General features: G+C 41.5%; 5 protein-coding genes across 9 annotated transcripts; 1 reads left to right on the forward strand and 4 right to left on the reverse strand.

The window, feature by feature from the left end:
• Positions 1–129: 129 nt before the first annotated feature.
• On the reverse strand, positions 130–8,578 carry rrp12 (ribosomal RNA processing 12 homolog). Of its 2 annotated transcripts, none has more exons than XM_037271586.1 (34): positions 8,361–8,578; positions 7,691–7,920; positions 7,537–7,620; positions 7,247–7,323; positions 7,076–7,181; positions 6,886–7,002; positions 6,640–6,778; positions 6,449–6,576; positions 5,984–6,082; positions 5,826–5,917; positions 5,641–5,752; positions 5,379–5,479; positions 5,187–5,301; positions 4,871–5,013; positions 4,644–4,765; positions 4,504–4,568; positions 4,242–4,404; positions 4,011–4,165; positions 3,857–3,924; positions 3,593–3,686; positions 3,351–3,509; positions 3,070–3,150; positions 2,894–2,999; positions 2,682–2,789; positions 2,374–2,531; positions 2,201–2,292; positions 1,815–1,970; positions 1,576–1,745; positions 1,311–1,418; positions 1,182–1,228; positions 1,028–1,103; positions 690–757; positions 521–603; positions 130–440 (listed from the first exon to the last, which is right to left on the reverse strand). In XM_037271586.1, the coding sequence occupies exons 1-34, from the start codon at positions 8,497–8,499 to the stop codon at positions 338–340; spliced, it is 3,864 nt and encodes a 1,287-aa protein (XP_037127481.1). In that variant the 5' UTR covers positions 8,500–8,578; the 3' UTR covers positions 130–337. The 2 variants fall into 2 exon arrangements, with proteins under 2 accessions (XP_037127481.1, XP_037127480.1); XM_037271585.1 differs by having other exon boundaries at positions 3,351–3,506; positions 3,590–3,686.
• A 277-nt stretch (positions 8,579–8,855) lies between these two features.
• Positions 8,856–10,513, reverse strand: LOC119134768 (galectin-4-like). Its single transcript, XM_037271824.1, has 5 exons — positions 10,378–10,513; positions 10,035–10,294; positions 9,778–9,866; positions 9,555–9,726; positions 8,856–9,405 (listed from the first exon to the last, which is right to left on the reverse strand). Exons 1-5 carry the CDS (start codon positions 10,421–10,423, stop codon positions 9,259–9,261), a joined length of 714 nt encoding a protein of 237 aa, XP_037127719.1. The 5' UTR covers positions 10,424–10,513; the 3' UTR covers positions 8,856–9,258.
• A 1,337-nt stretch (positions 10,514–11,850) lies between these two features.
• On the reverse strand, positions 11,851–16,881 carry ubtd1a (ubiquitin domain containing 1a). 2 transcript variants are annotated; one of them, XM_037271816.1, is made up of 5 exons: positions 16,454–16,881; positions 16,027–16,113; positions 13,559–13,786; positions 12,808–12,993; positions 11,851–12,737 (listed from the first exon to the last, which is right to left on the reverse strand). In XM_037271816.1, exons 1-5 carry the CDS (start codon positions 16,503–16,505, stop codon positions 12,523–12,525), a joined length of 768 nt encoding a protein of 255 aa, XP_037127711.1. In that variant the 5' UTR covers positions 16,506–16,881; the 3' UTR covers positions 11,851–12,522. The 2 variants fall into 2 exon arrangements, with proteins under 2 accessions (XP_037127711.1, XP_037127712.1); XM_037271817.1 differs by lacking the exons at positions 16,027–16,113; positions 16,454–16,881 and adding an exon at positions 14,961–15,137.
• Positions 16,882–17,572: 691 nt separating this feature from the next.
• Positions 17,573–22,527, reverse strand: zdhhc16a (zinc finger DHHC-type palmitoyltransferase 16a). 3 transcript variants are annotated; one of them, XM_037271778.1, is made up of 11 exons: positions 22,392–22,527; positions 19,957–20,223; positions 19,529–19,723; positions 19,355–19,443; positions 19,115–19,143; positions 18,908–19,041; positions 18,695–18,778; positions 18,532–18,617; positions 18,286–18,409; positions 18,108–18,178; positions 17,573–18,037 (listed from the first exon to the last, which is right to left on the reverse strand). In XM_037271778.1, the coding sequence occupies exons 2-11, from the start codon at positions 20,197–20,199 to the stop codon at positions 17,935–17,937; spliced, it is 1,158 nt and encodes a 385-aa protein (XP_037127673.1). In that variant the 5' UTR covers positions 20,200–20,223; positions 22,392–22,527; the 3' UTR covers positions 17,573–17,934. The 3 variants fall into 3 exon arrangements, with proteins under 3 accessions (XP_037127673.1, XP_037127670.1, XP_037127674.1); XM_037271775.1 differs by lacking the exon at positions 22,392–22,527 and adding an exon at positions 21,352–21,513; XM_037271779.1 differs by lacking the exons at positions 18,695–18,778; positions 22,392–22,527 and adding an exon at positions 21,352–21,512.
• Positions 21,610–23,428, forward strand: mettl18 (methyltransferase like 18). Its single transcript, XM_037271800.1, has 2 exons — positions 21,610–21,937; positions 22,313–23,428. Exons 1-2 carry the CDS (start codon positions 21,830–21,832, stop codon positions 23,219–23,221), a joined length of 1,017 nt encoding a protein of 338 aa, XP_037127695.1. The 5' UTR covers positions 21,610–21,829; the 3' UTR covers positions 23,222–23,428.
• Positions 23,429–26,943: the final 3,515 nt, after the last annotated feature.

A 26,943-nucleotide genomic window follows, 5' to 3' on the forward strand; every position in this document is an offset into this window, starting at 1 on the left:
CTTTTCCTTGCATTAAACAAATTAGCTTTTAACTGCTGTCAGGACACTAATAATCCATTCATGACATTTATGGAGTCATAATGCAAAATCTGAGATTTGTAATTATTTTGGAGTGTATTCAAAGTCATATTTTAAGTTTAAATGTTGGAAGGGATTTATTCACACATGATCTCACCTACAAGCCAACACTGCTCTCAGGTGACCAAGAAAGGAAATACATATTACTTTGGCTACATACACTCAATGTGAAGAGCAGGATCAGTATTCCTGGAGGCAGTTCAAAAACAAACTGATGTCCTCTTACACATTTAAATCATTGAAGAGTCATCCATGATCTTCAAGTTCTCCTCTTACTCTTCTGCATTTTTCTCCCTGACAGCGCCCCCTTCTGGGCACCTCTTACCATGCCCTTGAACTGGCCCTGTAGCTTCGCCCGCTTCCTGTAGGACCACAAAATACGCACAGACCATGTGACAAACATCTTGCAAGAAAAATAGGATTTTGAAAACAGCGTTCATACCTGCGATTGAGCTGGGCCTTCCGAAGAGGGATGTAAGCGTAAGGGTCCGGTTTGCCTGTCTTCTTAACATCCCCTTTTCCTTTCTGTCAAAAAAGACACACAAACACATTTACGTATATATTTGCATTTTAAGGCTGTCTTTGTGTTTTCTGCATGTTAATGTCCTCACCTTTGACTTGTACTCTGACCCAAAGTCTCTGCTGCCTCTCAAAGGTCTGTGGATGCCCGAACCACCAGCTGAGTAAAACCATGGAAAAACTTCATTAATTCACTCAATTCAAATAGTAAGAATTTATTTAAAAAAATATTTCATATAAAATACAAGGAACGTCTAAATTGGACAAATTACTTTGCTAACTTGCCTCCCTTAAATAAATAAACAAGGAGATACATTGGTTTGTTTCACTAGCATACTGCTTGCTTACATTTTATATGCCGTTGTTACAAAAAAAAACTAAACCTGCCTAACCTTAAGCCTATTCCAGTGCCATCTACATGATTGTGTACCTTTATACTTGAGATGTGGCTCTGTGTCCATATCATCATAGTTGTCATCTCGAAGGTTCCCCTTTTGTACCTTTTTCTAAAAAAAGAAAAAAAAAGTGACTCCATTGGCAACTGTGTTGGACTTTGGCAATTCATCATCACTAAGAACACTCACTCTCTTCACTCCAGCTTCTTCTTGAATATCTTTCATCTCGGCATCATCTGCGAGTAGTGTGATGAATTATTAGAACATTTCCGACTGTTCACAAAAAAAAAAAAAAAAAAAAAAAATAGTGAGCGCTACCTGTCTGATCATCCTCGCCATCCTCTTCTTTGATGATCAACCGCCCGTCTGGCGTCACCTTGAAGTCGTGCGCTGCCTTGGCACTCTTCTTCTTTTCGGGGTTGGTGGCTGCCGGATGCAAAATATTCAATCGTCAAAATGTAATGAATACATGTGTTTGGAAGTTTATGCAAAGTGTATGTTGCTATGTGTAACCGTTAAGATAGTGGTGCATTCCGACAAGAACATTGTTTTAAAGGCAGAAATGTTTTAATATTTGTTTTACCAAGCACTCTTTGTGAAACTTTGGGGTCCAAGAAGTTGAGCGGGTCATCCTCTTCTCCCTCTTTGAGCCAGGCCCGACCCTTCTGCTGCTTCCCGCCATGTCTCTTCCTCCCAGCCTTTCCTTCATCCTCTGACGGCTCGCTGTCTGACCCCGCCAAGATGTCCTCAATACTGAGAAGACAAAACCAACAAGTTGTCACGTCGAAAGATGCGCTCTGTGTGGACGAAGAGGTGTTGTACCTGTTATTGTTGGCTTTGGGAGCCTCCTCTTCGCTGTCTGAATCTTCCTGTTGCGTCGCCGCGTGTTTCTTTCTCTTATTGCGAGCCTCCGTTTTACGAATGTTGACCAAAACCTTGCAGTATCCCAAAGGTAGCATACTCTTCACCAGGTCAAACCTGAACATAACAACCTACAATGATGCCTTCAAAACAATAACAGCCCTCTACCCAAATAGATTATAAGAACTTGCAAGAGATTGTGCTTGAAATTTAATAGCATTGGCCAGGAGTATTTTTGATGGTGTAACATGAAGACATCACATTTAAGATGCACTTTATGTGAAATCTTTTCCTGCATTAAGTCAACATGTATGCAGAGAAAACAAAATGATTCCTCCAAGCCTTACCCAAACTTCCTGATGAACTTGGTCAAGATATTCTTGAGTTTGGCTCTGAAGTGTCTCATCGCATCATTGGTCAAACTACCAATGCCATCCAACTGGCGGGAAATCAAATATTAGAAACTCCAGTCTCCAACTGAAGTGTTTTTCATGATGTGATATTCACAGTGTGTACCAACCATGACAGTGAGGTGCGACGCCAACGTCTTGGGCTCCATGATGAAAAGGATGACCTTGATGAAGCTCAGTGCCGCTTTGACCACTTCTCTGGTGCGAGAAGCCAGCAGTATGCACACGTTGTGCAGAATCTGCTCCATGGTGGACGCCTCAATGAAGTCTGACAGAAATAAAAAACAATGTGACTTTGACTCCTAGTGGATATAGTAAGTCTACACACTCACGTTGGAATGGCAGCTCATAAAAAAATAAAATAATGTAAAAAAAATGTGTAGAGTTTGAATAGCCACTGTATGTCAAGTGTCTTTACCTTTATACTCATACACCAGGCGTGTGAGTGCCAACACGGTGCAGCTGAGCATCGTGATGGACCCCGTGAGGCCCACATACATGAGCAGCAGATACTCTTGGATGGCCTCTAAAACACACACACACAGTGTTAATAATTGAAGCTAAACAGAGTTCTATCGTGCAAACTTCATTCATTCAATAATAATCATTACTTCCCTTTATTTAGATTACCTTTAGCGTTCCCGCAGAAGCGCACAAATGAGTGTCCTATTTCCACCAGCAGGGTGTACGCGCTCTGGCGAGCACCCGCCGACATTTCCTTGGTGCACATGATCACCTGAAGAAGAGAGCATCCTCGAATAAATATTCGGGATCAATGGCTGGACATCGTGCGCATGTTGAGATACCTCTGGCAGAAGCGAGGTGATGAAGTCTTTGTGCTCTTTGTCGAGTCTTTTCATGATGTGGATCAGACACTTCAGGCGCGGCTGAGAACAATTACAGTGGACAATTGTACAACACGACAAAGCGACTCATTGAATAATCATTCCACCAGGTCTTGATTGTTTAGCTCCATTTTGATATCAACACTATTAGAGCCAATACAGTTAGCAAGATTTGATTTTATAGCATGAAAACGAGCAAACGCGTGACATGTTAACTTGTGTACTTTGTACTCTTTACTCACCCTTTTTGCTGGCGATGAAGCACTTTTCAGATTCTCCAGCAAGACCACCTTTAAAGTCTCAATGTTGGCCGCAACAAACGACCTGCACTCGTCTCTCTCCCCCGCGCACATCTCCTCCAGCACGCGGTAAGCCTTCTTCTGCATGCCCGGTTTCTTCATCTGAGCGAGAACACTGACGGTTTAGAGAACTGGAAACATGTTTGAAGCTTGCGGCGCTTTTGACTGCGCATGCGCACACAAACCTCCAAATATGGCTTGATGAGCTCAAATATCTTTGTCATTGTTGGCTGATCCAAAAAGCGCGCCATGGCAACCACAAGGTCCATCATTGACAACCTGAGAAGTAGTGGATGAACAAATCATTTTAAATCTGATGTACAGTGTTTCCTCAAATCGTCATTCATTCGAGAAATTGAATGCCTTCTCTAATAGTTTCCATTTCTTAAGGGGAGGCATTTCAAAGTAGCTTTCCAACTAGGGTTAGGGTCTGAAGTAGAAAAACTTACCGGATAAACTCTGTGCTCTCTGTATCAGTCAATCTCTCGATGGCTTTTTCCAGAAAACTGTTGATCATCTAAGGGCCGTGTAGAGTTTGATTAGCACGAGTATCTTTAAACACAACTGCACACGCATGATTTTTTTTTTTTTTTTTAATCCCACCTGCAATTCAGTGACTGTCAAGTAGAATTTGAGAGTTTCAAAGACGGCCATCCTGTAGGCTCGAGGCTCTCCTTCGGCAGGCTTCTGGCTGTACACGTTGAAAAGGATGGGCAGGAAGTTCTTGGAGAAGCGGCCCACTTCGTTTTTTTCCTCCTCTGCAGACACGGAGAGCGGTTCAGAGACGGCAGTGTCCTCAAATGGAACAACTTTCCACACAAAACAACATTGTACCAGTTGTGCAGCTCTTATTGATGAGGGTGCGCAGGGCTTGGCAGACGATGAGCCTCAGGTCGGGCCGTTCGCTGATGGCCACGCCAAGAATGCGGGCGATACTTTTAAAGGAATCCACCAAGTCCACGGGGGATGTGCAAAAACCCGGCAGCATGGTCCAAATCTGAAAGACACCATCCGGTGATTAACAAACATGCTGTTTTGTGAGTATGTATGGAGATTTGATTTGTGCTGGATGCTCAATATAGCACAAAGGACGCACCTGAAGCTGTAAGATCTGATAGACTTTGGCTTCCAGTTTCTGACCCGCTTGCTCCAACTCTTCAGCTACAACACATTGGGAAGCAAAGCATTAGCCAATGACACATTTAAATTGAGCTTGTGACAAATGTTCAGACGTACATCTCTGCTTGAGCGTGGAGGCCAAAGGAAGGAAATAAGAAGTGAAGAAGCCCAGGCGAGTGTTCTTCACATGATCGCGAATGACCGGGACAAGCCAGCTCCTTGGGAACTCCAGGTCGTCACTGTTGACCACCAAAAAAAGACGCACAAACAAACACAGTCCAGTTACAGCCAAACAAGCCCAATTACATTATTACTAGAACTTAATGCAAACACTGGACACTTACTCATAGCCAGTGATGTTTAGAGGCACTACTCCCAACACAGTCTCAGGGCCCATGCTCTGAACAGCGCCCCCTACTGCCAGATCCAGTTCGCCACTGTACGGGAACCGAGGAATGGCTCGAAGGTCGGCAAGTGACTGCAAAGACTACAAGCATGGGGAAAATCTCATAAAATTGCTCTCAAGTATGTTGATTTTTCTTTTTTTTAACTCTCTGAAGAAGACCTATAAAGACTTATATATTTTTTATATATATATATATAAAACTATGAATATTATAATTACATTACATCATATCATATTTAGAGGTATCACTGTACCTTGGTCATGACAGGGTGCGCTTCTTTCCCCGCAACTTTGTAGAAGCAGCCAAGTATTTGCAAAACAAAAGGCCAGGAGGCATGAAAGCGATAGGACAAGCCTTCCTCAACAACACTGAAACACACAGACCACACGTATTGACACGGTGACACTGCCTGTAAATTGTTTCAAAATGACAAAAGCTCTGCTACCGAAACATTTTGTAGACATAGGAGGGGTTTCCTGTAGAGGCCGTGGCAGAAACCATTCCAATTTCCTCCATGCGTGGACCCACGCACTCGGTCAGCAGCGTCTGAAACATGAACATAAGCCGACCGGTACAGTATCTATCCATTTCGAACAGCATTTGAACGCAGCACGAGTGTCTTATACATTGAGGACGAAGCCATTGTTTACAGTGAACTGAGTGGCACTTTTTTTTTTTATTTCAACCTTTACTGGGGATTGCTTTACCTTGAGCATGCTGGCGGCCGCAGACACCACCTGCACGTGAGGGGACAACAAGCAGGACATGGCGGCCGAAAAGAGGCGAGGCATGTGGCCCAGACTCAGCGAACTCTGCAAACTACACAAAAAAACACTCAGTTATTTGGAACGTGAAGACAAACTCCTGTGATAATTCTCCAAGTGCACGTTACCATGCCAAGTGGATGTGCGCCTTCTCCATGACGGCGAGCCAGGCCAAAAGAGGTTGCAAGTCATTCTCACTAGGCAGGTAGTCATATAAAGCCTATGGAGAGAAATGATCCTTCAATGGTAGGACAGCATTTTGCTTTTTACCATGCTACAGTCTTACTGTGATTATTTGTGCGTTGAGTTCAGGTGACAGGGTTGAGGCGTTCGGCTTCCCGTTGAAGAGTCTGTGGAAGGTCTGCATGGCACTGGCGGTCACCAGCTTCACACAGAAAACACGACAGTAACTGTCATTACGTTCCATCAATATAAATTAAATCAAATATATGAACAAGCTAGAATATAAAAAAACGAAAATGTAGCTGTTAACATGAGAAGGGAATAGGGCGAAATAGGGTTACATTTGAAAAACAAAATATGAGAAGCCTTTTTCATGCATTTTAATTTTGCCCTCATAATGATGAACAATACAGATTAAGATTTAAATTGAAATTTGAAAGACTTGGTTTTTGAGCACATTCGATTATCAATAGTGTCAATCAATTCCGGCATTGAGAGCAAACAAGCAGCTAGCTGCTTGTTCCAGAAGGCTACATTTTACGGGGACGGATTTTAAATAACTTCTCACCACACGGCTGAGCGTCATGACTCGCAGCAACATTTCACAACACGACTTGACAGGCCCGAGAGGGAACGACGACATCAGCTCCTTCAGGAGGCCCAGCACGTGAAGCGTGGTGGTGTCCTCTCTGCTTCCTACACGGAGGAGAAACATAAGTTAAATGACTTCATTACCGATAGATTGAATATGTGGCCTACCTCCCGCCTGCTCCATCTCCTTGATGCAAAACTTGGCTGTGGACGCGGCAGCAGGGTGATGAGCGGGTGCTTTCTCCGCAAACATGAAGTCGCTCCCTCGGATGATGGCGCACACGCCTTGCTGTGCCGCTTTACGCACCTGCACAGGGGTATACAAAATGTCGTATTGAAGAGAATGACCGGCGATCGCCTAAACTCAACTGGGCTAGGCTCCTCCAAGCAAAAAATTGAGACAAGCGAGCTGACCTTCGGTTTGCTGTGCACGGTGAAGCTGAGCAAGCCGTGGTACGCCTGAAGAGTGGACGGGTAAGTCCACACGGTCACGTCCTGCTTCCTCAACAGAGTGGCCAAGCACGATAAAATCTGAGGAGGACAGCAACCAGACTGTCAGTCTGATGTACTTGGAAACAATCAAGAGAAAAAATAAAGTATTCACCCATCTGAGAGACGAGGATCTTTCAGACGAGGCCTGCTGGGATATGATGTCCATCAAAGCTTTGGTGGTATCCGAGAATTTGGACACGAGCACTGGGGCAGGGACCCTGAAAGCATTCATTTCATGCTTGAAGAATCGGATACAATTGCATCCATTTCTGTGAGGGCAAACCTTTTCATGGTTAGGTTGAGCAGATACGCCACTGCGGCCTGCGACTCTTCTGAATCCACTGCTTCCAGAGTGGTCATCTACATACACACAGAAGAACAAAAACTTCATGTTTTAATAATGCATTACAGAACAAACCTGAATAAATGTTAAAGTGACACTCAATAAATTGCCTGCACAGTTAATAAAATCTTTGGTTGTTACACATTGGATTTTAATTGATCCATGCATAACAGCTTGGACCCTGGTTGACCTTTTAAGTATCAATACACGAAGTCAGCAAACACACTTACCAAAGCAGCAAAATATTCCGTTTCTGTTTCCTTCCCTCCCTGACTGCGAATCACCTCCGTTACAGCTGCTAATACAGCGCAGATCTGCAGGGCACGTTTAAAAACCAGGTTACTCATAAATTTTTTGATGGCAGACATCCACTTCTCTCCTTACCTCTTTGTGAGCGGCCGAGTTGGATTCCCAGAAACGTTGCACCTTCCTGAAGGTCAGGTTGGAGCAATCCGAGAGGCCGCTGAGGAAGGTGCCTGATGTCCTCTCAGACAGTGCCTGATCCGGCTCATCCACCATGAACGCATCTTTCTGGCTCGCTGTTTTGATTTCCAATGGTCCCGTCTGCAGCTCATTGTGGAGCTTGAGCGCATCGACAGTCAGATCACTTTGTCCTGATAAGAAAAAAACAGCATGACACTATTTGTTTCGTAGGTAAAACATTAAATGATGAAAAATAACTACACTTACTAAATATGCAGATCTTTTACAAGGACAATGAACCCAGCAAATAAAATGGACAATGATACTGTAACCCTATTTACCATCAGAAGGGCACGAATGTGATAAAAAACATTTGTTGTGATTTCATCAAAATTTGTTTTAGTCATACACTGATCAGATCAAAACACTGATATAACCTGCACACTACATTAGTGTTGGAGTTTGAATTAAACAAAGCAAAGCTTCAATTCAAGCATTATTATAATACAGAGGAATAGTATTAATACTTTTAAAGCTACTCAAACAAAATGACAAAGTTTGATTGAAGCTAACTGTCCAGAAGAAGCTAAATTAGCCCGGCCCCTAAACCACGTGCAAAATAAATCTTTACCGGACGGTCGGTTGAAAAAGCGACTTTTAGCAGCATGTCGATGTCGACTCGTCTGTGGGTTGGAGTCGCTGCTGTGTCCCTTCTTCCATCGTTTGAGTTTCGAGCCCGACCCGGATCGAAGTTTCCCCGATTTGACCATTTTCACGATTTCCCTGCCTGCTGTGTACGTACACGCAGCTCCCTAGTCCACACAGATGACTGTGTCGCGCATTTGATGACGTCATAGCATTGTTGAATTGCCTGGAGTGCGCTGTTGAGCTCAAAATTAACATATCCGCACAAAAGAGTAGTGTTTCAAATTTAAAAATTCAGACGTTTGCAAGTAAATTTTAATATCAGAACTGTGTTTCCATTATCATAGTGTTGTTGTATTTTATGACAATTCTTTTAACGTAGTGAGTTAGTGTATCGAATTTGTAAATAAAGTAGCTCCTGTTTTGAAAACATCTTTGGACTTTCATTTAAAACACTTGGCAACAAAAACTCCAGTTCCAGTCATATCTTTTTATTTTCTTACAACAAAAGAATTACATTAAGCCAAACTCGCAAGTGGCAATTACATATATTAAAAAAAAAAAAATCAAAATAAAAGCGCACACAAACTATATGGTCAATCCGGTACCGTTCTATTAAATCGACCCTAAAAAAAACCTCAGGTTTTCATTTGGTTATAAATCTTTGTGATCAAACCTGAGTTGTGGTCTTAGAAAAGTAACATTATCAGGTTCAACGACTACCAATGCAGAAATTCATTGAATTTCATCTTAAATGTAATATATTACAGTAATGCATTACCCCCCTTCGCTGTTATATACCAGAAGGTAGCAATAGTGAGTGCTGAAAGAAAAAAAAAGTTAGAATTTAAACAATTGTTGCTGATATCCAAAAGTGGACTTGGTCACATCAGCTGGATGGAACTCAGCAGCACGTGCCACACTTCCAGCCACTTGATGCGTTGCAGGTCCTTAAATTGATGTTCCAAGCCCAGCTGGACATTGTCATCCAAGGTCATATTGAAAGTGTTGTTGCCACATCGAATGACAATCTGGATGGTGACAAGACAGCTGGGTCAGTAAGCATACTTCAGTTAGTCAATATTTTCTACAGGTTAACCCTGGGAATATAGTATTTAGGATTTTTTGACAGGTCAAAGCGGGAACAAGTGCAGATCTTCACATTAATTTGATTGATGACCTTGAAGTTGTGTCCGGGTCCAAACTTGTGGTGTTGAGAAGCGTTCACGGTCTTTTGGGCAGTTTTGTTGTCCGCTCGGGAGTTGACCTCAGTGGTTTTGTTTCCAAAGTGGAAATTCAGTTGAAGCGCTGTCACGTTGTCTTCTTTGCCCAGAAGCAGCTTGACGATGAGCCTGCAAATGCACTGTTGCAATAACGTCCTTTGAGTGGAAAGAAAATATTACCTCTCTGCATTGGAATCGGCTTGTCCTCTGATGACAATGCCGCGATTCACACTGAGACCGTCGTTGAGTTCAGCTTGGAATGCACCATCCTGTGCAATGGAGAAAATGCATGCAGCTCAACTTTTTTCCAAAATCCCCAATAAAGTTGACTTTGCTCACTTTTGTTGCATGTTTTGAATAGAAAGGAAAAAAAAACACCAATGCCAAGTTGACGTTAGATGTTTCCTCTTTAAGCATTCACGGCGCAAACAACTCACCGGGTTGGGAAACACGCCGAGCAGGCACGAGCACGTGTAGTCATTCGAGGCACACGATGTGGACTGATTGATTGATATTTTGCAGATCTCCGGTGCCAAAATGGTTTGCGGCACGGCGGTGGTTTTCAATATAGTTGGAAGGGTAGTGTGACCAGGGGCAGTGGAAGCACAAGGAGGACAGGTAGGAGGAGAGTTGGTAGTGGTGGATATTGGAATGGCAGGAGGACCAGGACGATAACAAGGAGGACAAATACATGTGTCTGCAGGGACACAATCCATGTGCACATTTAGACATTCCTGAGTTGCTAATCATGCAGCCACAATCAACAAAGTGTAGACAAACCCAAGGTAAGCTTGCACATGAATGTCGTTACTTCGTGACAGTCCATGACTTTCAACTTGTTGGTTGAAAACCGTAGTGCAACGCATTGCGGGCCGTCCCACCTTTTGGGTGTCTCGACTTTACTCCAGTCCCTGAAACAAAACAAGCAGTTAAAGATGCAAAATAAGTGAGCAGGAGGACCAATTCAATGATGCGGCCTTTGAAGATCACAAGCTTTGTCGTGCTTTCTTCTGACTAGAAGGACACTTACTCGTGGGAGTAAGTACTTCCATCGCTCCATTTCCATTCATTGGTATTGTTATTACGGGACAAACCGGTCCAGTAATGCCATCTTAGACGGCGTAACTTCAGCCACGCCTGCAAAAGGAAGAGACAGAGATAACGATAGAGAAGATGGAGAGTGTATGTTAAGATCAGTGTTGAGTGCGTGTGCTCGTGTGTACGCAAGAGGAGTCACCAGCTCAGCTTTGTCCCAAATGCTAAGCAGGTGGCCTCCGCGTAACATGCAAGCGGCTTCAGCATTACTCCACGTGTCCGCGCCCAAATTTATTTTGTAACAACCGCTCCTGTGCTGCCACCAGTCCATCGGACAGGTGGAGATCCCTACGACAACACCAAACAACAATGATGACAGTCACGACAACATCCAGCATGTGACCTCTTTTGCTGCACATATATAATATTTACTAACCGTTGCAGGTCCAACACAGGCCAGGAATGAATAGCAGCATCGCGGCAACTGGCGGGCTCATGTTCGGGCCGGCGCCTACTCAGACGATAACAAAAAAGCAGCAGCACACAACTGACGAGAAGGGTAACACAGCGGTGTGTGACTACTGCCAGCTCCTCCTGTCCCACAAACATGCCATGTCACAGAAGACTCAAAGAAGTGATGCTCTTTTTGTGCTTTGAATGCTTTGTGTATACGTGCAATGACATTTTAGAGCCTCCATGAAGCAAGTGCTTTATGATGGAAAAAAAACTTTCATCTGGAAATGATGTCTGCTGAACGCATCACAACAAAGCAGACAGAAAAAAGGAAGACATGCACTAAATCCACTAATAACACATTCGCCAGCTGAAAGGTTGAAAGAAAAATAGAGCTCAAAATGAATGGCAACTAATTCAATGAAATGATCAAGTACAGTTGATAACATGTGAAAATCCGCAAAGTAGTGTCACCTTCTTACATTTTTGTGTATCAATAAGTGTATATTAAACCTTATAAGTGCATATTTTATCATTAGAACATTAAATAATAGTTTCAAACAACAAATAAATACTATGACATACAGAAAATAATGTATAAATAATATAAACATGATACACGTGTGTGTGTGTGCTGACGCAAGCTGGTGACGGCACGCTTTGAGGCAGTTTCCTAAAAACCTGGATTCTGGCAGCTTCTTGCAGTTGTAAAAACATGTCAGTCGTAATTTGTAATTGTTTCATTTAAGCAAGAACCACTCATCAGATAGTGGATGTATTTATTTGTAATAGCCAAGGAATGACAATGACTGAGCACAAAGTCAATTGACCAAACAACACACAGATGCAAATATTTACATTTATCTTCCCTGTCTCCCAGTTATCCTCTCAAATTTCACATGGAAAAAAAAGAGAGAAGAGACGGTATTTTCTATTTTTGGATGCCCAGGCAAACATTATCGAGTTTGCCACTGAGAACAAAGACCAATACACAAGACAAAGATGGAGGTGAAAGTTAGAAATGAAAATAGTGATACAAACAAGGAGGTGCATTTTGGGTTTCTATTTTTCCATCTAACACAGGGGTGGGAAATCTCTGACCTATCAGAAGATGTTTCCGTTTTTGAAAAATCCTAGAGGGCCATTTACAGTAAGTAGTAAAACAGATTACAATACGTTTATGTTTCAGTACTTGTGGGTTGAAATGCTCTTGGCTTTTCTATGCAGTATGGCTCACAAGCCGATGGTTGCCAGCTCCTCGAAAGTGTTTCAGTGCTTATTTTTTGAAGTATATTTGGAAAAAGTGGGAGAACAAATACAAAAAGGAACATTATAAAAACAATACTCTCATAGAAAATTGTACAGAAATTCCCAGTGCATAAAGCTCTCCAGCTCTCACTTTCCGCCCTTTTTTTTTTTTTAATTATTGCACCCCTCTCAGTCGGCTATAGGTGTAGGGTTCATGTTGACAATGACTTGGACAACAAAGTCTTTTTGTATTTTGGCATCCTGCAGACGAGTCTTGTCCGTGAGGAGTTTCCCAGAGAAGAACCACCTCTGGCGGGACACATCAATGGCCTCCTGATCTTCCAGCTGCTTCTTCAGCTCGGCGATGGAGTCGGCCAAGCTGGCAGTCAGACGCACATCCTCGCCTAGACAACAAAAAAAGTCAGATAGCAACATGCATTTGACCAGATTGTTCTCTGTCCTTTCATTTCTTACCTGAGGACAGTCGCACACGCAGTTGGAACTCTTGCCTGCAGGGAGGAGGCTGCACTTGCTTTTGGGTGGATTCACAAACTTGGCTCTCGCTGCATGTTTCATTGATGAGATTGACAGGCGGTACCAAAGCGTACGCAGGAAGCTGGTAACGGTTGCCCAGCTCGTCGTAACTCTCTGTGAGAGAGCCTGTGCGGATTCGAAACAACCGTCTCAAGTCAAAATGCTCTGTCATTACATATTTCGTCCAAAATTAATGTCAGGGAAAGTGTTAAAACTTTTTTTAAAAATGACATTAAACAACTGTAATAAGACTGAAATTGTGGAAAATTTTACGTAACAAGAACGCACGAAACATTTTATTTGTTAATCAAGGGCACTCTAGAAAATAGCAGTTGTGACCTGACTCAGAATCTGAATTTATTTGGACCTCTGTGGAAAATTGTAACATTGCCATTTAGAGCAAGGAAGTAGACCAAATACAGTGGATAGAAAATAATGATTTTTTTTTTATTGATTATAACCCTTAAAGATTTTTCTGTGTAGATAAATACGTACTTGACATGCCAGTGTTTTTTTTTCCGCATGTCTCTGTGTACACCAATCCAGTGGCAGTGGTCACACAGGACTATTATGTAATAACTATTAGTGGCGTAATCCCTGAACAAGCGATACGCGGCCATCTGTAAACTGCCCTCTGACATTTTGAGAATTATGACAAGAGACCTATGCACTTGTGCTCAAAAATGCGTACCGTGAGGCAGAGTGATGCAGGCTCCGTCTACGATGGCCTGCGCTAGCTCCAGGTCATTGCACTCTGCGGCCAGGGCTGCCGCCCGGAGCGCATCCCATATCTCTTTGCGTCCATCAAAAGCTGGAGCCGTGTCCCAAAACTCATCCCGCTTGCTCCTGAGCTGACCCTCGGTCATCGGGTATTCGCTCTTCCACTTGGGACGTTCCTTCTTGAGAGGCTCGTTACGTCCTGAAGACAAATGTAGGACACATTCAGTTAGTACAAGTGAATTCATTATATATGATGATGAAATGAAATTTACAGTAAAAATATATAATATAATTTTAATAAAATATATTTTTTGATGAATTGTTCAAACATAATAAATAAAATAAAAAATAAAAATCTATTTATGCCACTTTGACAATCAATCTTATATTACAAATAGGAACATATACTATATTGTAAAGTACAAACTAAGACAATATATTTCAATGAGTAAACAGGATCTCATAGTTGTGTGTAATGTGAGTCAGTCGCTGCCTCTTCCCTGATAAAGGGAGCATTTTTCAGCAGACAAAGTTCATTCCCCCCCCACACACATAGGGGTTGGATTTAAAGAGATTCATTCTCACGAGTGTGGATTGGTGGCGTGAGCAGTAACACACACATGTGAGCCACACATGGGTGGACACTGCAGGATTATAGGCGGTAATCAGGTGCCACATAACAGGATTTAGCTGTCTTCAAAGGGCATTGGCTGGCCAGAGGAGCATGTCTTGGCCAATGACAGTCAGCATTAGCACGTGCTGCATGGCCTCAAATGATTTATAAACAATATCAGCAAGGCCACCTGGTATTGCAATGCAAGGCTTATTCTATTCTGTTTGCAGCATGAAAATTAAATAAAAATGGGATAACTATTTCATTGCAATCCATATTTTTCATCCTGTTTGTTAAATTGCAAAGCAGCCAATCGTGTTTAGTAATTTGACTCCATTTACCTACATGAATAAAGCTTTCATCTTAATAGCAAATTTAGGAAAATGCACCAGTAAAATGTAAAGTTGTATAGTTTTGTGCGGATCGCCGTATAGATAGAGGAGATTTTCATTCTTTTGTGTTCCATTATATTTGCAGAAGAGTAATAATATGCTACATCAAAGCAAATACAAATAACTTTCAAGTACAAATGAAATTGTAGCGAGTTTGTTTATCTTCATAAACATTAGTGAGAATATCTTTAAGCATTTCTATAAAAGTGAACAAGGTGGAAGAGGTTTGTCTCAGCAACTATTAACATTGTTAGTGTCAAGAAAAATGTAACATTAAGTTTGAATTAATCCGAAAGAAATGAATAATCTTATAAACACACGATTGTAACCTAATTTCATCCGTCAATCCATCCTTCATCTCGACTTACTTTTCAGCAGTATCCTTAAAGGAGGATTTGGAGAATGGTAGTAGTTGTACTCTCTGGAATTGGGGACTCCCATAACCGCTTTGTTATTTGTTGTTAACGCTGCTACATCCACAGGTGTCGGTCAAATAGACAACAAGTTGGTCTGTCTGGTTTAGTCGACCATCTGCGCCACCGTGTAACTCAAGTGCTTAGAAATAAACCCCCAACAACCGGCCATATATATCCTCTCCTTGCTTTTCATGGAACAAGAGTTGGCGAGAGCAAGTCGCATCTCTGCACATGAGGCCTAATCCTATCACTTCTATTTGGAGAAAGGATATAAAAAAAAAAAATGCCCAACGCTAGCATGCCAAACCTATTAGTGGTCAATAAAACACAGTCAGACATTCGATAGGCTAAGAGGTGTACTGTCAACCGCAAACTTTGGAATCTTTGAAGTCATGTAAGGTTAGGAACAATAAAAAGGCTTTGTGGACAGACTCCATCTTCACCACCATGCATTAGGAAATGACACATTCGAACGTGAAGACAATTTTTGGATTTTTCAGTAAGTCACGGCACGGATTTGAGGCCTGAAACACATTTTCTGTCTTTTTAGATTAATGAAATAGCCCACAAGCACCGGTAAAAATAAGAAAAAATTGGAGAGATTTTTCAAAGGCGCAACATGCCAAATAACGAGAAAGAAGAGCCATTAGAGGTGGTTTTAATAAGAAATTATAATAATAATAAAAGAATAAACATTTTTGTAGGGATGTAGTGGTAATGGTCACAGTTGTTTATGCTTAGCCTGTGAATATTAATACCAACTATCTAAAAGGTGTGAATTTGAGAAGATTCTTCTATTTCCTAAAATAGACAAAGTCGTTTCACTCCTTCCCGAGACAAATCATCTCACTGCTTTTGGAAATTAACAAGCACGTTTAAGGGGTCAATAATGCCTGATCCCAACCTCCAAACCACAATAGCAGAACTGTGAAGCAGACGTGCCAATCACTTTATCATCGCTCTTTCCGATGTTACTCCAACCACTGGCTGCCTAAGACAAATATGGATAATCGCTTACCTCCACGTTTTTTGCTCCTGGTCAAGCTCCGAACACTCCCTTGGCCGTCGCTCCTACTCCTCCCCACGCAGCCCCCCATCACGCTACCTGCAGATAGATGTAAGTGCACTAAATCACGTTTATGTTTGTCCATTCAAATAAAACAAAAATACAATGTGCAATCGTGTAAAAAAGAAAAAGCATCGTGGGAGGGAATTGTGACAGCTCAGCGCGTTTCTGATCGGTCTGCCATGTTTACGTCACGTGTACTGCCAGCTGACCCAAGCACGCACCAGGTACACGCGCCACGATCTTTTATATTTTGCACTATTTTAGGCAGATTTTTGTTAATATCACATGATATATAGATGCAACCCATATAAAATGCAATTTGTTAATTCGTAAATTGACAACGTTTTTTTTTTAGTTCATTTTATTAATTACGCACCTGAAATCCAATCCGCTAAATGTTGCATTCGTCTGCAGTTAGCTTGCCACATCCGAATTCCGAGTTTTCTCAAGAGACCACAAAAATGTCAAAAAGGTCAGGTTGTGCTACAGAAGCCTTCGGGGAAGTCCCATTTATTATGTGCAAATAGGGGAAATCGACAAGAAAATAAAATGCAAAAAAAAAGGCAAATATTTCTAAACCGAATCCTGTGGGACAGAATACTAGTCCAAAACGAGTACAAGATTTTGCATCGATAGAGAATAAAGCCCGATCAGTGTTCGAGCATGCGCTGTCAAGATCATTTCTTCAGACGCTGTTAAGTTAGCTGATTTAAAAGCAGCATGTCTTTCAAAATAAAACCCACAACGTTCTTTGTAGGTTAAGAATACTGTGTCGAGGCATCGATTGTAAACGTAGTTTCGCAACGTTGACTATTATAAATAGTCATATAAATAATGTTCCACCGTAAAATTGTGCGTAACCTATCGATGCATTCACACGATAATAACAGCACATCGGAAGTTTTATTTTTAGATTACGCATGCCGGATTACGTATAGGATTCAAGGTTCTCTACAGAGTATCCTAAAAACGCCGTTAGATATCTATTTATTGTTGATTGGTTGACCACTAAACAATTTTGGTCTGATTTATTGGTTCATTTCTTTAAAGTCTCTATATTCTTGATCTGTCATGACTCATTACAGTAACCTAAGTGATAATAATTTAGAATATGTAATTAATTTTACCATTCTTTGTCTAGTTTTCGTTCACGAATTAACGTTTTGCAGCTCTCCTCCCATTTCTGTGCCATTCCTGTTGGAATTGAAATAATTTAATTGTATCAAAAATAATTAACAATAAGAAGTCACGAGATATTGAAATTATCAAATGCCTTATTTCCTTATAAATTCTTTAAATATAAAATATCCAAAGAAAGTTTTCCTGTTTTACTGTGTATTTGTATTTTTTTTTGTCTTCTCTTTTTATATAATGTTGTGTATGGATATCACAACTGCAACTAATAATATATTGATTTTGCTTAATTTTCTTTATTGGCAGGGTTGAATGAATCTGTGAAAAATGAAGTGAATCTGAACATAAAAAAACACAGTAGTTATGTAAACAAAATTTATTAATTTAAACAGATTAAAAAAAATACAGATAAATAATAGTGTTTTACTGGAGTGTTTATCTGGCTCATCAAGTATTTGACAATAGCTCGGGTAGAATATGAGCAGTTCAAGTCCTTAAATTAGTCGCTTTAATCCAGTCAAAGCGAATAATAAAACATTGTACTCCATGAGATTCCACAGTGTTTTGAGGTATTGGAGGTTGTTGTCACCCAATTTTCTTTACTTCCATCAGGATCCATCTGGAAGCCAGCCTTAAAATGGGGTGTGCGTGTGTGTGTGTCTGTCTGTGTGTGTGTGTGTGTGTGTGTGTACCCCATTTAATGCAAAGTAGCAGCTTGACAGGTCAAACTGGTATTGGCTCTTTTTTGACGGGGAAACTGTCCCAAGTCAGGCCATCACCAAGTGGTGAGTGAGCAGAGGGCAGCAGGACACGCGTGAACCAGTGACTGTAAGGCGTTGTGCAAATAGAGGTTAGATCAGATGGTCATGGATTAAAGAAAAATGACAAAAACACACCTTCTCTTCTCCACGCCAAGGAAGATTTTCCAGTTCCGCAGCTTGCCATAGTTGAATGGGTTTTTGTACACCTGACACACAGGGTGAGCAGTTAAATTTACACACTAATTGAAAAGAAAAAAAAAAGAACAGCCCTTAATCCTAGCGAGGATTCATCACCACACCACAAAGCACTCACCTGTCCCATTTTTTTCATTCGACTTCTTTCTTTTGAGTTGGTGTGCATCTCTATGCTGGTTTCACCTCGCGATATGAGAAGTGCATGCCACGTGGTTAGTGCTCCCAAGACCACCGCCACAGTGCTGTAATGGTTCAATACATTGGAATTAGAGCCTTTCTAATGTATCTGCACCACCGTCACTAAGCAGAAACTGAACATCAGCAATGCTCTACTTTACCACTTTGATCCTGAAAATGATTTTACCTGGTGAGCACCCACATGTAGATGATACTCTTATCCATGATCCTTTGCTTAAAAGTGTATGGAGGTGCTGGTGTCACATAGTCAGTCTTAACAAAAACAAACAGAATCAGTAAATAAACGTTGAGAGACACACTTTTCATGAATGGGTACGAGTAGTTAGTACCTGACCAGTGGGGAGAAGCCCTATTAAAGGTCCCATGCCTGTTACACGAACCCCTGCTCTTTGCACTTCCAGATGCTTAAAATGCTAAAGTAGCAGCCCGCAAACACCCAGCCCAGCATTAAAAGATAAGGCAAGGAGAAAGGCAGCAACAAGAGAAAAAGTATTACAAGCTCCAAGCACTTTAGTCAGGTGAAACTTGTGCTTTCCACTCACCTCGAGGGCATAGTACGCAGCCAGGAAATCGGTTCTGCCGTTCACGCTGCAGTAAATACAGCCCAACGTCATGGAGACGCAGAAAGAGAAGAAGTAACGGTGGTTCAAATGACCAACGCAATTATTCAACCAGGCTGATTGGAAGACATTAAGGATGAAAACTTTTGCCAATGTGAGAGCTGACACACCGGTCATGAGAAAGGATACGACAATGATGGTCCATTTTGAGAATGCACCTGCATAAAGGAAAGAATGTCACTGTCATTTATTTATTTATCTTAAATACAGTACATTGCTTGAAAAATAACTGCAGAAAACTTGCAAAACTTGATTGATTGATTTATTTGCTTAGCTTCAGTAAGAACGCATTATAAAATATGATATAAAATATTCTGAAGTAAACATGACTCATAACAACATCAAATCATAATAATATTTGGTATTCACCTGTTGCAGATACTGCAGTGATGCGTTCTTGCTGGTTTGGGAATGACACATTTTTTGCAGACAGATACAAAGGGAATGTCATTTTTTTCCTGAAAGAAATCCAAGATATTCATAAAACATTGATGGAGCCAAACCATTCTTACGAGTAACTTAAGTCTTAAATGTCAGTCTTACAGAGGGAGGGTACCCTGGGGCGGTCTTGACAGCCTTGTAGTAATGGAAGACAATCATGACTAGGTTCCAGTGTCCATAGCCAAGGTGCCAAATAAGCCATGCAGTAGTATATGTCCTGAGTGCATTTGGTAAAAGGACGACGTAGGCCACCAGCAAGATGGAAGATGTCAGTATCACCACCATCCACACAAACACCTTAAGAGCAAAAACAAAAGTAATGTTTATATTGTGCTAAAAATGCTGACCGACATTTAAACACAGTAACAAAGGCCAAAGTGTTCATACAAAAATGAGGCAGCGTTTTTTTTCTTCCTAAAAAGCATATTTACTCTTGATTCAATAAAAATGTAATTCAATTAAAAGATAGATTTTAAAAAAAGGTTTTCCCAGTGTATTTGCTGGATACAATTATATGAGCATATACTTACCAAGCCAAACCACCGTGTTAAATAATCCACAATCCATAACAATGGCTCAAAAAGAGATTCAAAAACTACATCTGAATCCGTGAGGGTGTTGTAAGAAAGGGATTGCAGCAGTAGTTTCAAGTAGGCCTGTGGTTTTGACATCCACAGAGGCAGTCGGCATCCTTGTCTCTTTGGACACAGCCGCAATAGCATGCAGCGCAACAGGTGCACGAGAGAACCCGGACACAACCGCCACCGCCGCATCCTGCACTTGGAACAGCCAATCACCTGCATGGAAGAAACACCAAAACAATTTAGTGGAGATGACTTAGGAGAATGCTCCCGATTGACTACCTATCCCCTTTGGCTTTTAAGTGTATGTCTTCAGACAAGAACTCTGAGATTGATCAAATCCATCGATAAAGTGAAGTCATTGTTTCATGATGATTTTTTTGTTTTTAGTTGTGTTCGAGTTCCACTGCAAAGAACCAGAAAACCTTGAGACGGGTTGAAAAGTGTCTTAAATAAGGTGACACACAGACACGAGTGTTTAAGCCACTGACTGAAAGTGGATTTTCAAGACAATGTTAACTAATCTCTTTAATCCCTGAGAAGCGTTTTTAAAATACTTTGAAAATACTTGTGAAACTGCATCTAAACCAATAGCACTAAGACGGAATCACACTCTTACAAGTGATTATCAACTCCAGGCTAGAATCGTCTTTTGATGAGCCACAGACAGATTTTCACGTTCATTTTCCACCCATTTTAATATCTGATATTTTAGTTTAACTTATTGTTTAGTCATTACTTGACTCAGTGAGGGCACGGACTCCCTCTAGTGGCATGTTAAAGAATCACTTAATCAAAATTTCAATCTGTGCTTATTGTTTTGAATTCAATACAGTCCAGTCATTAAGTACAGTTACATTCAATTTTACTTTAACATACAATATTTGCAGTATTTGTTCATCATTTTTCGGATGATGCTTGGTGTGAAAAATAAGTTAAATGATTAAATGAAGCGTGGTTGTGGTAGAGCAAGGTCATCCATGACAAATGTCTAACAGTGCAGTTAAACAATCATGTTTCGCTGCATTCCAGAGAGGGTGGAGTCAGAGGGTTTGCCAAATTGTCTGCAAGGAGAGCTGATTCCGTGATTTGCACAATAAAGATACACGAGTAGCTATAGTTGAACACTGACACATTGACAACCGAAAAGCGCTTTGGCTTGATCGTGTCCTAGACAGCCTATGCAATTTCTAAGTAAATACCGCGAGCATTTTGCAACAAATGGACAGCAGCCAAATCCCCCTCGATCTGTGTCCTCTTCTAGATGTCATTCCCGTGTTGACAAATAAATACGAGCGCATCCTAAATCTAGCGAGCGACACATTTTTATGGAGGGGTACTCACTTTTTTATGAATGAAAAACCTAGTGAAAAACGGTCTCCAATCGACATTTTCAAAAAGGCAAAAAAATCAGGATTACTGACACTAAAAAAGCGAAGGGTTGCTGGATAAAGGCAGTTCGTGTGACAGTTGAGGGCAAGCTTGCTCTCGTGAGTTGGTGCGCATGCGCGAGAGGGTGGCGAAAAGCATTGTGGTCAATAGAGTCCGGATGTACTGCGTTGGTCATATTATTCTTACAGGGTCGGCGCCGCGTCATAAACTTTATAAAATTACAACTCGTTCACAATGCCTTACGACTTAATTTACAATTTCACCCTTGCGAAGTCGAGATTTTTGGTTTTTACCTCAGGGGATTCTGGGAATTGAAGTCCCATTGCTTGCTTTCTCACAGCCAGGCATGTGCAGCAAGCTAGTAACGCGGCTAGTGGATACCAACCAACCAGCTTTCTAAACCAAATCGAGCTTTCTGTTGGAAATCAGTATGTCGTTTTCTTTTAATTTTGACGTAAGTCCAACGACAACCACGGAAGACGTGCAGGGGGATGCATGTGCATCGTTAACTGACAAAATTGGCCTTGTTGCGAAACCTGTAAGTAAAGACATGGGTCCATGTAGTATCATAAAAGCGTGCTTGCTTCCATAATGAATAATGTGGGTTATTATTACAATTATGAAATCTGTGCTGGTCCTACTTTAGTTAAGTTGTACTGGAGTTTAAAGGTGGCTGTGGTGTAACCTTTGTTTTGGAGTTATCCAAACTAAAATATTGACGTCACAGTACGAAAACTAGTCAAGATTTTCATTACTGCATATATAGATCAACAAATTAAACCATCATCCACTAGAGGACGTCCACTTACAGTCTGTCAACCTGCAAAATAATCCCCTCTAATACGGTGAATATTAATGGCAACTAAATCAATTCATTTTCTGCATTAATTCCATGCTGCTTTCTATTTTTTAGGTAAATGAAAGGGGTGGCTCAGAAGAGGCAGTAAAAGAGGCGAAAGAGCATTTTCCACCTTCTGATCCCCAGCACTTACTTGATGACGCCATTTATGAAACCCTCACCATCGGCACTCTTCCTCCCCTGCGCTTTCTCAACGAGACGCTTTTTGAGAAGACCGTCAACGAGAGGGAGGACACGGAGAACATTCTGTCCCGCACGGCCGAGCAGAGATCTGACCTCATCTCGGGAGTGTATGAGGGCGGACTCAAGGTGTGGGAGTGCACGTATGACCTTCTGGAGGTAATCGAGAGCGAAGGTGAGACATTTGGCGGCAAGGCTGTCTTGGATCTCGGCTGTGGCGCCGGGCTCCTGGGAATTTTGTCTCTGAAGAGAACAGCCAGAGAAGTCCACTTTCAGGACTACAACAGTACAGTCCTTGAGCAACTCACTATGTCTAATGTCATTCTCAATTGCCAAGATGAGGACAGTGACGACGATGACGGTAAAGGAAAGAGCCCCCAAACAACCGACAAAGAAGAAGAATCTCAGATCAAACCTAAACGTGGCAGAAGAGATCTGTTACTGCCAAGGTGCCGTTTTTTCTCTGGTGACTGGCGCACCTTTCTTATTTTGGCCTCAAGTCAGGTCCCACCATTGAAATACGACATTATCCTGACTTCAGAGACAATTTACAACACTGCTTATTACCCTGCGCTGCACGACACCTTCCAGAGACTTTTGGCCCCGCGCGGGCAAGTTTACCTGGCCACCAAGTCCCACTACTTTGGCGTGGGTGGAGGTCTGCACCTGTTTGAGACTTTTGTGGAGGAGAGGGGTGTTTTTGCTGTGAATCGTCTTTGGGATAGCCAAGACGGACTTAAGAGACATGTTGTTGTCCTGCGTTTTAAAAAAGAATCACACTAGCTCTCACGGCGCTCAAGTGAAAACAGGCCAACTCGTACGCAACAAAAATAAAATAAAAAATGTTTTTCTGGAATTTTAAAATATTTAATTATCAAAATATTTGCTATATGACATCCATTATGTATTATTGATGAGGAAAACATCTCAAGATAGTTGAAAATAGCCTGACACAACCGTTTTAATAAACAAATGGTCACATCTCAGATTCAACATGATTGCTGTTTTTTTTTTTTTCCCACCTATCATACTTACTTCCTATAAAAACATGTTCCAGTGAGGAACAGTTGAAAGAGTGCCGTTGCAGGTCTATTGCGCCGATCTGAGAGGAAAGAAAAGGAAATGGGCTCAGTGACCTTTGCGAGTGATTTCCCCCGTGTTCAAACAGCAGCATGAAAGCCAGGCTTGTTTCTGAAGTCCAACACAAAATGTCAGTTGCAACTTACCCGGCTGCTCTAGGATGTTGCTTGAAAGCGGATTCGGGCGTTACGGTACGTCAGTGGTCTGTCTCTGTGGGGTCTCTGTAAGACTGGAAAAGGGGTTCTGCTTTGCGTCATCTGATCCTTCTGGGGGAGAATAGAAATGCAAAAAAAAAAATCCTTTTCTTGGGTGTGGTTTTTTGTAAAAGCCACATGATGTGACACATGCTGATGCTGGCTACATCCTGGAAGAATGCAAATAGCCATCCAGGAAATGCAGAGAGGTAAGCTGTTCAGGCCTTTTGTTCAGAAATATGTATCAGGACTGGTCCTGTTACTAGACAATAGGAAATATTTTTTGGCTTCATGATCTACTCACTTTGGGAGCTGAAGATCAGGGGATGCTTTGAGAATAATTGTCAATTTTTGAGACTGCTTGTGATTTAGGGCTATACAAATAAACTTGACTTGACTCACCTGTGTCCTTGTGACACTCATATTACCCAGGAAGAAATGAAAAGCTTCTTACAGTAATACACGTTTGGGGAGGTTCTGTTCTGTATTACCAGCCATGACAACAAAGCTGTGCCAGAAATATTCGACCTATTGGAGTTGCCAGGAAGTAGAGTAACACATTTTCTTGCCCTGTTGTGCTGAAAGCAATTGTAGCTGACGTCCTTAGAATTAGCATATCTGGTTGCCATATGCTGTGTTGCTGTGTGAAAGCATACACTGTTGAGCAATGCCCCATTTTGCTGTATTCTGTGTAAAAAGGCGCTGGCAGAATTTCCAAATGATGTTCTTTGAATTCTGTTTTCTTGTCCTATCCTATTGAGCAATAATGTTGCCGCTGGAGTTGTGCCATAGCAGAGATCTGCGTAGATCTAACTCAACTTTTCCGTAGCTGACGTCATCAGTATTTTGTTCTCTGGACCACAACTTAAACCTGCAAAGATCTATTTTTTTCCATGACTGTTTTTCCGCCCACACAGCTAGTTTTAATGACAGCTGACGCGCAAATTGATAAAGCTGCATCATGTGAAATAAGTATGCTGCTGCTCTCGTAAAGAAAATGCAACTTGACGGCTGATCAGTGATTCCCAAAAAAAGTGCCCCGATTTTATAGCGCACCCTGAAGGCCATGGCGCCATTTTAGCATTCACTTACAGTGGGACATCACTATTTTACTTTCCGAGTCTCAAGTTTCCGTTTACATGCACTGGGTCAGCGTGTGTGTCTGCTTCGTCATCATCTCGTCACAGGCCGACAGCTGAACGCAAGCCTGTGGGGGAATTCCTGTCTCCAACGGTAGACGCAGCCTTTCCCCTTCTTGGCTATATGAGAACAGGGGGGCAGGGCCCATCAGATGGTTTTCCTCAGAACTATTATGTGTTGATTCACAGTGTGGGGGCGTGCTGTTGACTCCCACTGTTTCCTTCTTACTGGGAAGTGACTGGTGAGCTTACCGAGCAGAGGGAGTGCATGAATAACCGATTGCGAGGAGGGCGGGCTAGAGGGAGGTAAGCCGGGTGGTGATGTGAAACATGACGGTATTTAAGGTCGAAGCAGGATGTTAAGTCACACTGTAGCTACTCTAAACTGGAACACGGAGAAGACAGCAGAGAAGACTTATGAACATTTTTTGGGGGGAGCAGATCCTATCGAGAACTGAAATATAAGGTTTTTGATTATCCAAGACAATGGGGGGATGCACTTGACCAAGACAGGCAAGTATTGAGGTTAAACTAAACTAGACTTGTTTTAAACAGGCAGAAAGAAAAGAGTTCATTCAAGGTAATACAAAGGGATTTACTCACCTGAACTTGAACTTTATCCTCGTTGAGGATTTGGGCTGTTGAACCGGTTGTTTGCGACTTCTGCTAATGGAATATTTGTCATTTCCTGGCCACACTCAGGTGCGGCCTTTCCTCCATTGTATTGCTTATAGTATTCCGAATAACTCTTATCTTATCAGGAACTATACAGTATCACTCTGCAGCCAATCAAATCAATGAATGGAGGAGAAGCAACCATGCCATTGTTCGTGAATGTAAAAACTTCCTCATAGTATTTTGACCCCAGTCCTGAAGCTGTTTTTTTTCCTGAGCGTGTAACTTTGGAGTCACGTCATCCCAGGGCTATCAGTGCTTGCATCAGTCTATCAGGCAGAAAACGTGTTTCGGTAGGAGTGAATCATTTCCAGGAATAAAGAAGGAAAAGATCTAGATATGCTCAGCAGGCTGCAATGTGACCATCATTGACTTTGTAGAGGCTTGTTTCACTTTCATCTCATATTCGGATTATTGAAAAAGAATATTCAAAAATGACGGTTCAGCTGTGTAATATAGTGTAAAAAGTCTATAATACAATTTCATGTATTGTTTACTGTCGTTTTTCAGCGATAATATCATTGATGTATACAGTAAGTCAGGCTTTCATTGGTTTCCATAAATCTGTCGTGAGTCAATTGGTTTAATATGTGATTTTTATCATGTCATTGTTGATGTTTTAATACCTTGCATATGTTAAATGACCTGTACTACTGACCTTCCTACAGTCTCTGTATAGTATAACTTCAATGAATGTTATGTATTATGAAGACTTCATTTGCACATGTGCTCCACTATGAGAACTGAATTCCATAGATGGTGTCATCTCCAGGTGTCATCTATGGGCTCAGTTCTTTTGGCATGGCACTAACAACGACGGAGCAGCGGAGAATGGAAATACATACATACAACAGGGGTACTGTATTGTGCTAAGATTATGTGGAATGCTTTAATAAAGGATACAATGTCATCACCTACTCTGTATTTGACTGCCTGATTTGTTTTAAAGCGACCTTTCTGCATTCTAATATTGCACAAATGTCAATGTGTTAGGTACTACATTATAATTAGACAAAAACCATTGATTTACATTTTCCAATCCAAAAAGTGCTCTTATGAAATGAAAAAATCATCTTGCATTAATGCATTTGCTCTACTTTCTATGAGCTGTGGGGGTAAGTGGCAGAAGATGCACAAAAAATACTCCCAATGTTGTATAAAAATACAACATGCCTGGACTGAGAGCTAGGCTCTGTGCGTCAGCCCAAACTGCACATACCATAAATTGCGATGACAAACAACTATTCACGCTATGGACAATCATTTGATAATTCAATAAACCTAACGTGTGTTTTTGGAGTGCGGGAAGAGTACCTTAGCGGCAACTGTGTTTCCCCATACATATTCTAAGTTACTGCAAAATTCCAAGGCGTTGGACAACAACCTGGTCATAATTATTTACAGTGAAAGCTTAAAT

The sequence above is a fragment of the Syngnathus acus genome, chromosome 15 (genome assembly GCF_901709675.1).
Source record: "Syngnathus acus chromosome 15, fSynAcu1.2, whole genome shotgun sequence".
NCBI lineage: Eukaryota > Metazoa > Chordata > Actinopteri > Syngnathiformes > Syngnathidae > Syngnathus > Syngnathus acus.